At 43.9% G+C, this 13,428-nt stretch overlaps 1 protein-coding gene across 2 annotated transcripts in view; it reads left to right on the forward strand.

The window, feature by feature from the left end:
* Dnal1 (dynein axonemal light chain 1) overlaps positions 1–7,915 on the forward strand; it is a 28,186-nt gene extending 20,271 nt beyond the window's left edge. For both annotated transcript variants that reach the window (XM_021178986.3, XM_029484895.2), the window contains exons 6-8: positions 1,798–1,924; positions 3,612–3,752; positions 5,573–7,915. In XM_021178986.3, coding sequence (XP_021034645.1) covers positions 1,798–1,924; positions 3,612–3,752; positions 5,573–5,613 — 309 coding nt within the window. In that variant the 3' untranslated portion in view covers positions 5,614–7,915. The remainder of the gene's footprint in view (positions 1–1,797; positions 1,925–3,611; positions 3,753–5,572) is intronic.
* The last annotated feature ends 5,513 nt before the right edge of the window (positions 7,916–13,428 follow it).

Consider the following 13,428-nt stretch of genomic DNA (forward strand, 5'->3'; position numbering starts at 1 on the left):
AATGTCTGAAGACAGCTACAGTGTACTTACATATAATAAATAAATCTTTAAAAAAAAAAAAAAGAAGTCCCAGCGCAGCACTGAGGATGGAACCCAGAGCACAGGCGTGCTAAGGCGTGTCTTCACTGTTCATGGAGACACGAGAAGGGCGGAGATCCAGGGCAATGAACTTGTAAATAGTGAAACTTAAACTACCTGAAGACTCACTCTTTTGCTCTAAAAGTTATGTGTGATATTGTAATTAAACCATTTGGGAGAAGATGTCAGAATATTAGTTTAGAAATCTTAGTTAAGTCACCATTTTCTGGTTTAGGAGTGCCAAGATGGAGTGATTAAAATTTCTTCACTTTCTACTTGGAAAGTTAAAACTAAGATGAAGTTTGGGTTGAGATGGCAGTGTTAACCCAAGGCTACCCTGTTCTCAACTTTTCTCCTAGTTTTGCCAGGATGAAGAATTCATTAAGGATTTTATTTTTCCATAGTCTTTCAAAGGACAGTTACCCAGAGATAGATCTGGGCCCACCAGACATTTCCATAAATGGCTATGTAAATTGTCAGGGCTGAAGGAGGCACACAAATAGAAACAGAGTGGGTCCTACCCAGCACTTTGTTTTAAAGGAAAGGATCATTGCATTTGTCTGTTACTGAAAATCTTTGTGCAAATGGTGATTGCCTAAAATTTAAGAGATGGTATAATATAATAACTTTTATTCTAATAGAAAGATCAAGGGTTTAATCCCAGCACTTGGGAGGCAGAGGCAGGCGGATTTCTGAGTTCGAGGCCACCTGGTCTACAAAGTGAGTTCCAGAACAGCCAGGGCTACACAGAGAAACCCTGCCTCAAAAAACACAAAAAAAAAAAAACCAAAAGAAAGACAAAAGAAAAGAAAAGAAAGGAAAGATCAAGTGTTTAAAACTGAATTTTATGTATCAAAATGATAACATGAGGCCTAAGGACATAGCTCAACTGGTAAAGTGTTTTCTGTGCAGCATAATTGGGTTGTGTTTGACTCTTAAAAAGCGTGATAGTGTGTGACCCTAATCCAGAACTGGGGAAGTCGAGACTGGATCCCTGAGGTGTTCTGGCCAGCCAGCCCAGCCAGCCCAGCCAAATTGATGACCCCCAAGCCAATGGAGATCCCAAGCATAGTTCTCAACGAACTAGGTAGGCAGCTCCTAAGGACTGGCACACACACACACACAGGAGTGAGAATGCGTGGGCTGAGGTTTGCGCTGTGAATCTGAGAGATAGGATAGGATAAATATAGCAAAATGGGCATGGTATGTTCTGAATATATGGGCACTTAGAATGCAAAATTCTCTCAGTGTTAATAATTTTTTCTCCAATAGATGTTGAGAAAAACTTGAATTTTAGAGCAAGTTCTGGGACTTAATATAAATGAGATCTCAGTGTCCTACATAATACAAATAAATGAAATTGGTTCATCTACTTTTTATGTTTTCTTAGGACCAAATAATATAACCTGGAAGAAAGTAATTTAGAACTACTATTCAATATAGATGATGGAGTAGTGCCATTATTTCTCCTCTTGCAATCTCAGTAGCTATTCTGAATGCTTGTGAAGCTATTGGAGAACAGAATTTAGATCCACTTAATAGGGGAGGGAATGTTCTGTTTGTTCCTTCATGAAATATAACGTCCATGGCATGTCAGCTCTTCAGCAGGTGGACTGGCAAGTCTCAGATCTCTTTAAAAACCTTTCTGTGTGCTTGTAAGGGAGGATACAGGCACTCAGGTTAAAAATAAAAGTGTAAATCCAATGTTTTCCTTCCTAGGAAGCAGTAGGAGAAACACTGGAAGAGTTGTGGATCTCCTACAATTTTATTGAGAAGTTGAAAGGGATCCATGTCATGAAGAAACTGAAGATTCTCTACATGTCTAATAACCTGGTAAAAGACTGGGGTAAGCTGAGCGTGCTCCTACAGGCTCCTGCTTCCTGTTTGTAGAAAACAGCCAAAAGGAGCTAGGTGTACAGCGATGCACAGCTATAATCCCTGTACTCTGGAGCCTGAGGCAGTTCAGAGTTTAAGGTAGTGAGACTTAACTCTCAACACACTAATTCAAAGAGAATCCCTAGTCAGGGGAGAGCACATAAAATAGGGCTCTTTCAGTTTAAAAAAAAAAATTTATTTATTATTTTTTTTCTTTTCTTTCTTTCTTTCTTTTTTTGTTTTTTGTTTGTTTGTTTGTTTTATGTTTTTTGGTTTTTCGAGACAGGGTTTCTCTGTATAGCCTTGGCTGTCCTGGAACTCACTATGTAGATCAGGCTGGCCTCAAACTCAGAAATCCGCCTGCCTCTGCCTCCTGAGTGCTGGGATTAAAGGCGTGTGCCACCACGCCCTGCTAAAATAGGGCTCTTTATTTCTAAATGCAGAGAAAAACAGCTTTAGGGGAAACTATAGAAATTCCAAATTTTAAATACGAGATATATATTTAACTATTTACTTAGGCCTTGGAAAATGGTTCATGGGCAAAGTGCCATAAACATGAGGACCTGAGTTCAAATCCCCAGTACCCATGAAAGCTGGGAATAGACAATGGGCATCTGCAGTCCCCGTGGTCATAGGGTGGGGAGGACAAAGGGTTTGGGTCTTGATGGGACCAGCCAGTCAAGTGGGATCAGTGAGCTCAGGTTCACTGAGAGGTCTGGTCTCTCAAAATAAGGTGCAGAGAATTTGAGGAAGACATCTGATGTCAACCTCTGATACACACACACACACACACACACACACACACATTGACTTATAGTAAATATGATTGTGTGGGTCTTGGACCTATTAATTGTGAAAAAAAATGTATCTTCCAAAGGCTGGAGAAGTTCATTTAGATGTAATGAACATGGAAGGCTGGTGTGATGCCTACATTGTTCTGCCTCTTTTGTGTGTCGTTCTTTCAGCATGTTCTAACACCCTACTGTATACACCATGAACTAGGCCAAGAGCGGGTGGATGGTGTGTTTGTTCCAGCCTCCAGGTAGTTCACAGCTGAGAGGGGACATGGGGTTTTTTGGTTTTTTTTTTTTTTTTTTTTTTTTGGTTTTTCAAGACAGGGTTTCTCTGTGTAGCCCTGGCTGTCCTGGAACTCACTCTGTAGACCAGGCTAGCCTTGAACTCAGAAACCCGCCTTCCTCTGCCTCCTGAGTGCTGGGATTAATGGCGTGTGCCACCATGCCCAGCTGAGAGGGGACATGTTTAGTAAGCTAGTATTTCTAAAAGTGTTACAAGTTCTGTGGTGAGAATTTGGGTGAATTGCTTTAAGAACTCAGAGATGATGGGGTGTGCGGAGACTAAGGGGGGTTAGCTTAGCTTCTGATGCAGCACCTCAGACACTGATTGCTGTTCTTTGCAGCATGGAGCCTTCTCTGTTCCCATCATTAGGGCAGTATTAAAGGGAGAAGAGAGGTTTTCACACACCCCAATCCCATAATTTCCTCAAATAATGACTTTATGTGGTAAAGCTTCTCTTAATCTTCAGAATCTTACCACTTCCCTGCATAGTCACAAATGGAGCTAGTGACTGAATTCTGTCCCCCAAGCCCCGAGAGTGTAACCCTGAAGTTTACCAACGTGGGAAGTGTCTGTGCTTGCAGCTGAGTTCCTGAAGCTGTCTGAGCTGCCGTGCCTGGAGGACCTGGTGTTCGTAGGTAATCCCCTGGAGGAGAAACACTCTGCCGAGGGCACCTGGATCGATGAAGCAACCAAGAGAGTGCCCAAGCTGAAAAAGCTGGATGGTGAGTGTGAGGACCAGGGAGGGGGGGAGTGGGGGGTGAGGGAGGTGGGGGACGACGACACTGGGCGTGGCTTCTGCCAGTGGGGTTGGCGGCTCATCTTACAAGTCTAGACAAGCCTAGAATTCCCTATGTAGTCCAGGCTGGCCCCAAACTCACAAGTTCTGAGGTTAAAGTCACCACACCCAGCTATAAGAAGTCATTCTTAATACCTCTCTTGGTTGATGCCATCATTATAGAATAAGCCATGAGGAAAAGTTTATAGGTCAGTGGTCCACAAGGACTCTGACAGGTGTATCTATTGTTCCCCTTCCCAGGACTCCTGTAGAGCATACACACACTCTCTCTCTCTCTCACACACACACACATGTACACACACACAGACACAGGCGCATGCATGCAGTGTAGAAATGAGATGTCCTGAGGCTTCCTGCCACAGCCGTGTGACACACCCGTGTCATGGGAATGGGCATTTTGTTTGGTTGTTTTTGTTTTTGAATGAGGTCTATGGTGATTATAAGAGTCTCTCCTTAAATAAATCACAAGAGTTCATTTCCTCCCAGTGGCATTAAAAGCCAGGGCCAGAACCACCACCCCCCCCATTCCAGAACCCCTGAGTCCCTCTCCTGCCATCCTTGGGAAGAATCATTGCCACCTTCACATTATCCTGTGCCTATTTTTCCCAGTTTCCTACGTTTTTCAGAGACAAAGGCAAGTATGTCTGTGGTCTCCTTTTGCGTTTCATTCGTCCCTAAGACCACCATGCCCACTCTGACTAGCCCAGTTGACTGAAGGAAGAATGGGAACTACGCAGTGGTGGCTGCAGTGGTGATGGTGACCACCATGCCGAGTCAGACACTTTCTATGTCCCTTTATCACTCACTTGTACTGGCACTCATATCCAAAATAGAGGACCTAGGCGCTCGTCCTCCACGACACACTGTCAAGACGATAGGTGCAGCTGGTACACTTGTTGGGGACCACCACTAAGTTTAAATGCTTTCAACATGTATGATCACCATAATCAGGAAAATGAACGGGCTGGGACGGTGGCTCAGTGCTCAGAGCTTGCCTTATATGTGTAAGTCCTAATATAAGGGCTTGAGCTTGATCCCCAAAGCCCATGTAAAAAAGCTTGTGGTCCTAGCACAGAGGTGAACAGGCACATGCGCACGCTCACATGCGCACACACACACACACACACACACACACACACACACGCACACACACACACACACACACACGCACGCACGCACGCACGCTCGATGAACACAATACGCTAAGGTTTCTTGTGCTCTTTGCGCTCCCTCATTCCTTCTCCCACTCAGTGTCTAGATCAGTCTACCTCAGAGCTTTAACCGAGCCATGCTAAATGTTCCCCTCTCCCCCCTGTAGAGACAAACCTAGGCCTAAAGTGACATGACACGGATAACAATGATGTGCTAGCTCTAAATGCAGGCTGTTCTTGTGACCCTTTAGATGACTTAGACTGCATTTGCAGCAATGAATAGTCACGTTAAAAAAAAAAAAAAAAGAGGGCCAAGAGTGGTTACAGTTGCCTAGAAGCAGTGAAATCCTTCCTTTAAGGGTGAAACAAGCCAGGCGTGGTGGCGCACGCCTTTAATTCCACTGCTCAGCAGACAAAGGCAGATGGCGCACACCTTTAATCCCACTGCCCAGGAGGCAGAGGCAGGTGGATCTCTGACTTTAAGGCCAGTCTGGTCTACAGAGAGTTCTAGGACAGCCAGAATTACATAGAGAGTCCTTGTTTAAAGAAAACAAAAAAGAAAGATACCAGAAATAATTTTTTTTTTAAATTTTAGGTACTCCAGTAATTAAGGAGGATGAAGAAGAGGAAAGCTAAGGCTGTACTTTTCATTTTGTGTTAATTTATTTAAATGTTATGAGAAAAATAGATAAGTTTTGTATAATTGTCTATTTTAAAGGTTTTGTGGAGCAGAGTTCTTAAGATAAAACACATCTCTCACTTCCATCCTTTAAGAAAAACCTATTCAGTGTTTCTCCCGCAAACCAGTAGCACCAATTGTAGTCAAGTCCAACCTTGGGAACTACAGATGTCCTGGTCTTGTCCAGTTAAGTACGTCACCTGTCTCCCAGTATTTATAAACCAGTCATTTTTTAACAGGAACGGACTTATTATTTGTACTCAGTTGCTTAGTATTTCTTAGCCCAGGTATTTTAAAGATAGACAACTTTCCCATCCATAGAAGGTTCAGGCCCTTACAACTCAGAAGCACAAATGCAGCACCCATTGCTTCAGAAGCAGCGCGGTAAGAGGACGCATTCCCCTTAGAACACAGCGGTATCTGGACGCAGGAGCCCAACATCTAGTTGGAAACACTGGTCCGAAAAGGAAGAATGGCTGCCGTGGAGGCTTCTTGGCTCATGGTCTATTTTCTTCCTTTTCCAAAAATGTGTGCACTGTCAGCTGGAATGTAGGTTGTGCACCATGGATGCCGCTTAAGTCATCATGTACAACCAGACACCCCATGGTCCCCATCAGTGGCTAACGCAACTGGCAGGATCACTCCTTGGTAGTACTGCGACTACATCAACTCTTGTAACGTTGCTTTATGTAGATTTTAAGAAATAATTTCTCATGTGTTTAAAGCAGTAGTCAATAGTCCTAAGTATCGACCATTGAGATTTTGAAAACCTTCACCCTCCTGATTTACCCGGATGCCCTTTGCTTTACAGTTATAAGGGTACACACTTAAAGACTGAATTTGGTACCTATAAATAAGTGAGACAGTATTTCAAGATATATTTTTGAGAAGATCTAAGTGAAACAGCTTTTAAAGTGTATCATGTAAGTGCTGTGGAGGAAAGAGCGAGGTGTTTTGGGCAAATGGCAATATGTTGTAGATTGTCACTATAGGTGTCTTAACCTCAGACCTGCAAAGCAATAGTTAAGTGTGAAGAGTATAATTATCATGTAAGAAAAATATTCTGAAACCTGTAAAATGGCATCAGCACCAGATGAAGTCTCCAGTGGGCCAAGATAGAATCATTGACTGATTGTGGAGTAGTCAGGAACCCCTGCCAAGCTGTGCCTAAAGTCTCAGCCAGAGGCTGCCGATTCTTGTCCCTGTCTCCACGTGGTTCTCCCTGAAAGTCACCACAGTGAAGGGGCAGAGTCTTTTGTTTCTGTTTTTAATGACTACATAAGTAGCCTTGGTTTGAGAACTTATAGCTATCATTTCATTAAAAATGACTCGATTTCTGTCAGAAGGGACCACTGCGTTGACAATCAACTCTAAATCCATACAAGAATGCCTGGTTGTGGGCTGGCGAGGCAGCTCAGAGGTAAGAGTACCTGTTGCTCAGGACCTGAGTTTGCTTCCCAGTACCTATGTGGAGGCTCACAGCTCCCCTGGACCTCCAGGGGCTCTGATGTCCTTTTCTGGCCTCCCACACACATGTTGCACAGACAGACATGGAGGCGAAACACTAAATGCATAATCAATTTTTAAAAAGAATACCTAGTCTAATATCTTATAGTGTTCCTTTTTAGCTTTTCTGATGGGGAGAAACTTTACCCTGACTGGCTTAAACGTTCAAAACCATTGGCATTTCTCTTCTGAGCAACAGTGGTGAGACTTCTTGGTGGTGCAGAAGGCCTATAAACTTAGGGGACACTGTTGTGGTTGCTTGTAGTTTACACAGGCAAGCCCTGTTCCCGCTGATGCTGTGCTTCCTGCAACGCACCTGGAGTGAGGGCAGGAAGGGGATGGCTTCAGACGGGCTCTGTGAAGTGACTTACAGATGTGTGTTTGTTTCCAATTCTGTAGTTGGGAAACACCCCTCCCCTATTTCTCAATGTCTTTTATTCACTGATGGTTCTCAGAGATGTGCAAGGTGCTTTTCTGTGTCCATTTCTCTCTCTCTCTCTCTCTCTCTCTCTCTCTCTCTCTCTCTCTCTCTCTCTCTCTCTCACACACACACACACACACACACACACACACACACAAACATTTTCGGCTCCTTATCACAAATATTGGAATGACTTTGATGCAGCTATGTTCCTGGAATTAAAGCCAAAATGCATTCAATTTGAAAGTGGAAGGACAGCCTGGTCTACAGAGTAAGTTCCAGAACAGCCAAGGCTACACAGAGAAAACCTGTCTTAAAAAACAAAACCAAAAAGAGGGAGGGAGGGAGGGAGGGAGGGAGAGAGGGAGGGAGGGAGGAAAGGAAGGAAGGAAGAGAAAGAAAGAAAGAAAGAAAGAAAGAAAGAAAGAAAGAAAGAAAGAAAGAAAGAAAGAAAAGAAAGAAAAGAAAAGAAAAGAAAGAAAGAAAGAGAGAGAGAAAGAAAGAAAGAGAGAGAGAAAGAAAGGGAAGGAAGGAAGGAAGGAAGGAAGGAAGGAAGGAAGGAAGGGAAGGAAAGAAGGAAGGAAGGAAATGGAAGGCTGGGTACCTGAGAGAATTAAGGCTGTCCTCGATGTCCTTGTCCTCCTCATCTTCCCTGCCCACTCTGATCAGCCCTGAAATCTTTTACTGAAAAAAAATGTCGTTGAGGAAGGTGGGGCTTATGCCATTCAGATAGGAGATGGAACCAACTTGGAATAGATGTTCTCTGTGATCATTTGAACTTCTAGTATTATAAATAGTGGTAGGGTGCAGGAACACCCAGTATTTTAATTTTTCACAGTCAATATGATATTGGTATGTTGGAGTTGTACTTCCTATGTCTCCTGATCCTGAGCTAATGACCATATTATCTAGCTAGGCCTTGGAGGGCTTTCCTACCTGTGCTTACGGCACCAGAGATGCTCAGTGTGGCGCTGTTTACAGTTAGGCTGTATGTCTCACTTGTGGGCCGTGCACTGTGTGCAGGTTAGCTGCAGCCCTGTCCTTTACTCCCTACATGCCAGGAGCTCCTCTCCAGTTATGGTTACAAAAGATGGCTGCAAGCGTTGCCCACTGAGCCCTGGAGCAGGTGGGACAGCCAAATTCTCTAGATAGGAGCCAGTGTTTCCTGTCCCAGCATTCCTCTGTGCAGGCTGGTCAGCTTCAGTCTGTGCCACTAGCATTATTGTAAGAGAAGGTGACATTTTACCATCATGGCTGGAGCTGATCAGGTATGTTGCCCTTTTATGCAATGCTCAGTTTCATGTTCCCCACACAGCCTTAGAAGCTCAGGCCTAGAAGCTGTAACTTCTGCCTGTAGGATTTCAACTCGAGTTTCTTGTCCCCTGCTCCTGTTAGGACAATGGTTGATCAGTCAATCTACCTCTGTCACTGTCAACAAAACCCAGCTTTATGATGGATTTTGTTTTGTCTCTAAAGCTTAATATTACATTTTAGAAAATGTGTCATCCTGAGCAGACTCTTTTGCACAGTCTAGACTGTCTTGTATTGAGAAGTTAGCTGATGCAGGTGTCCAGTGCACCTGACCAGGAGGGCGGCGCTGTCCCTCACCACTCAGTTACTTGGAATGATTCCCAGGGCCGCCCTAACTGTGGCTCTGGAATGGAAGTTTCTGCTTGAATAGGTGTTTGTTGTTGAATGGGTATTTGTCAGGGGTCTGAAAACAAGAGGGAGCATTGGAAATAAATCTGTCATTGGCTCAGAGTTGGTGACAGAGAAAGCAGGGAATCTTTTACCTGGGTTTTTCTTGAGGTCAAAACAAACGAACGAACAAAGCAGTGAGCCGGCCGAGACAGTTTGCATGTCATCATTCACTTTGAAAAATGGGTGAGGAGTTCTTGTCTCTGACTGAGGTAGCTGTTCCGAGTTCACTGAGACCGTAAACAGTAACACGGCAAGGGGGGGAAACCTCTCCTTCCCTTTCAGCCTCAGATACGCATGTCCTTTGTGTGGGCCGAGAATGAGTCTGTGACTAATGAAGCAACAGCCGTGCAGCAGAGTCGGGTTATGTGTGGCAGCCGACGAGGTCATGGCCCATTACCCTTCCTTACCCAGTGTGAACAGCTGCATCAGTGATCACTGAGCCTTCAGAGTTCCATGTCTGTGTCCATCACTAACTGTAAGCAAGGAAGCAGACAGGAAAAACTATAGACTTCTAGCCTGATAGAACACAGGAGAAGTCCTAATCGGATTCTCATTGATTTCCCATATTGGGCAGATTAGAGGACCCAGACAACCAATTATGATCTGACAAATTTAACAAGAAGGAAGAGAGAATAAACTATTTTTAAAATAGATTTGCACTTTAAAATTATGAGTGTGGCTCTTAGGAATGCACACAGGAGTCCAGACTCAGACTTCAACCTTTGTCCACACACGCTGCAGTTGCAGTCCGTCTTCATGCTCACTTAGGATTTTCTGCCTTTCTGATTTGGGTTGTATCCGAGGTCATCCCTCTGGGAGGGTGTAAATAACTTTTCTATTCAGAATAGAAACTTTGGTTTGGTTTAGTTTGGTTTTGGTTGTTCAACACAGGGTTTCCCAGGCAGTCTTGGAACTTACTCTGTATGTAGACCAAGCTAGCCTCAAACGCAGAGATCCACCTGCCTCTGCCTCCCTAGTGCTGGAGTTAAAGACATGTACCACTACCGCCTGGCCCATATCTAGATTTAAAATTTTCATTTTACTGTTGTCTACATTACATGGTATGTCTCCAGTCAGTGGGAGACCCTGCCTATGACGCTGATGCCAAGTGGTACCACTCCTGCCAATGGCCAGTGGAGAGCAGAAGGCACCCAGTCCACCTGCTTCTCTCAGGTTGTCGTTCATGGCCAGGAGCAACATTCGCAAAGCTTTGGCTTCTAGACCCATGTTCACTCTGAAGACCGTTGTAACATCTGTTAATGCTTTGGTAATAATCTTTTCTACAGGACTTTTGTAGCATGACTTTATGACTAAACTTATTGTGCATTAAATTATTTAGTAATATTGAGTTTCTGAATGTTACTTTGTGAAACTTGTTTTAAAATAGTAATAAATCATGTTATTTTATAAAAAAAAGAAGTCCTTTGGTTACTATACTCTAGTTAATATTAGAGTAGCTTTCATGATATTTGGTTTCTAAAGCAATTCAGCTTTTGAATAGTAGAATCCATGCATGTGGTAACAGGGCCAGGGAGGAGAGAAAGGGAGAGCAACCAGGGTGCAGAGACACTTAACTCGCATTGATTGATGATTGATTGATTGATTGACTGAGGCAAGGTCTCAGGTGTAGCCCTAGTTGTCCTAGAACTCACTCTGTAGGCCAGGCTGTTCACAAACACAGAGATCTGCCTGCCTCTGCCTCCCAAGTGCTTGGATTAAAGGTGTGCACAGCACACAGCTGAATCAGTCTCTGCTAATTTCTTCCTCAGCACTGGTGAGAATGTCCTTTGCTGACTTTCTAACTCACCCATCATTATGTGACCACTGGAAAGAGGATTCCCATGGTCAGCAAGCTTGCCTGCCCGTGACCATCCCTAGTAAAGGTTAGCCGAGAGACCCTTGAGAAACAGGGTAACCCCACAGTATCAAGAGCACCATACATTTGCCAGTGTAGTCTGTGCTGTCAGTCAAAATGTACTTTAGTTACAGAATAAAACTGCCATGCAGTTTCTATGATCCCACTGGTCTTTGAATATACCTTCCTAAAAAAATCAGAATTTAAAATTTTTTGAGCTTATAGAAAGAAAACAAATCAAATCAGTTACTTTTAATTCACTGTTTTCTTACTCAAAGGATGTGTGTCTATCAGCATCTCAGGAGACTGAGGCAGGAGGCTAGGCAAGTTCAAGAATAGTCTAGGCTACAGAGGAAACTCAACTCAAAGAGACTGGGAAAGGGGAATGCTCACGTGTTTCGTATTCCGTAGGGATGTGTGGGCCTTACATTTAATTAAATAGTAAAATACTTTTCCTCGTGGGATGCAATCAATCAGCTATATAAAGAAAGTATTCTAAACATGGTGGCACAAGCCTATAGAATACCAGCCCTGGGGAACATGAGGCAGGAAATTATAAGTTCAAAACCAACCTCAGCTACATAGCAAGTTGCAGGACAGCTTCCTTTGTACAATGTGAGACTTCTAAAACAACAAACCAGAACAAGGGGCACAACAAACCAGAACAAGGGGCAGTCCTGCCGTACAGTGGTAAAGTGCTGGACCTGCATGCGCGTGATCTTAGCTTCACTTGTTGCTACTGAAGAAGGCAATCTAGCAACCACTGAGGTGAGGTTGCATTGGCAGGACAGGGTGGGCTGGTGAGGTGTCGTGGCATGTAAAGGCTGTCACCGTAAGCTGCCAACCTGAGCTTGATCCCCCAGAACTACTTGGTGGAAGGACAGAGCTGATGCCTACAAGTTGTCCTGTGTCCTCCACATGTCTTTGCCCACAATCAAAGCGAGTACTATGTTCCTATGTGAAGCCAAGGATGCCGACAACATGAAAGATGCAGACTCCATCCTTGTTTTTAAGAACATATATCTAGGGCTGGTGAGATGGCTCAGTGGGTAAGAGCACCCGACTGCTCTTCCAAAGGTCCAGAGTTCAAATCCCAGCAACCACATGGTGGCTCACAACCATCCGTAACGAGATCTGGTGCCCTCTTCTGGAGTGTCTGAAGACAGCTACAGTGTACTTACATATAATAAATAAATAAATCTTTAAAAAAAAAAAAAAAGAACATATATCTAAGTGAGAGTGGTTGGTTAGCTCGGGATAGCGGAATTCGAGCTTGTATAAAAGTGTAGGAAGTCAAATCTTACGTTGAGGGACCCACGTGGTAGAAGGAGAAAATGGGTTCCTGCAAGTTGTCCTTTGACCTCCGTATTCATACCATGACATGTACACCAACATACATACACACAATATTTTAAAAAGAAAAATCTGGACCAACACATAAGAATATTAGCATCCACCAGCTAACAGTCACAATTAACAAACAGCAGAGTCCTGTCCCCCACCCCCACCCCACCCTGCCCCGCCCCATTCTCTGCACACTGGTGCGTCCATGAAGCAGAACCTCAGAGATTGACAGTGCCTATTACCCCAGCTCTAGTCTCAGACCCTAAGAGAAAATTCCAGGGCATTTCCAGATTGACCCGGGAGCTCAGAGGTGGGCATCTGCAGACACTGAAACTTATAAAATGGCTATTGGGAGACAAACACTTTGCACACAAAGTGGACTGGACCATTGTTTCTGTGCTGAAACACTGTCAGTCACACAATGACTTTAAAACAGAAAGGTTGCTAGCTAACCTAAGCCCCAATTCAATTTTCTATCAGATTTCATAGAAACATCTCTCTTCGGTCATTATCACTTACCTTGAGGAAGTCATGTGGAAATTGAACCCATTGAAAGGTAGATGTGGTAGTGTATGCCTAGAATCCCAGCCCCCAGGAGGTAGGCAGAAGGATCACAGGTTCAAGAGCAGTAGCCCATGCTACACAGTGAGACTGGATCTACAAGAAATAGCTAGGTGTAGTGGCTCAAACCTGTAACCCCAGGACCGCTGCAAGTTTGAGGCCAGCCTGGGCTACAGAGTGAATTTCAGGCCAGCCTCAGCTACAGAGTAGGACTGTGACAAAACAACCAAGGAACCGCCCAACCAAGATGTGTAGGTGACACTGCAACTTAAGTTCATATTCATAGCAAGGAGGGTAATTTTTGTTTTGTTTTACATGAACAAAAGTCCTTGTTAGGAGAAAAATATACGGAGCTAAATTAACTGAAAATTTTTATACGTGTCA

Source organism: Mus caroli, unplaced genomic scaffold (genome assembly GCF_978045245.1).
Source record: "Mus caroli unplaced genomic scaffold, Mus_caroli_1 scaffold_14, whole genome shotgun sequence".
In the NCBI taxonomy this organism is placed as follows: Eukaryota; Metazoa; Chordata; class Mammalia; order Rodentia; family Muridae; genus Mus; species Mus caroli.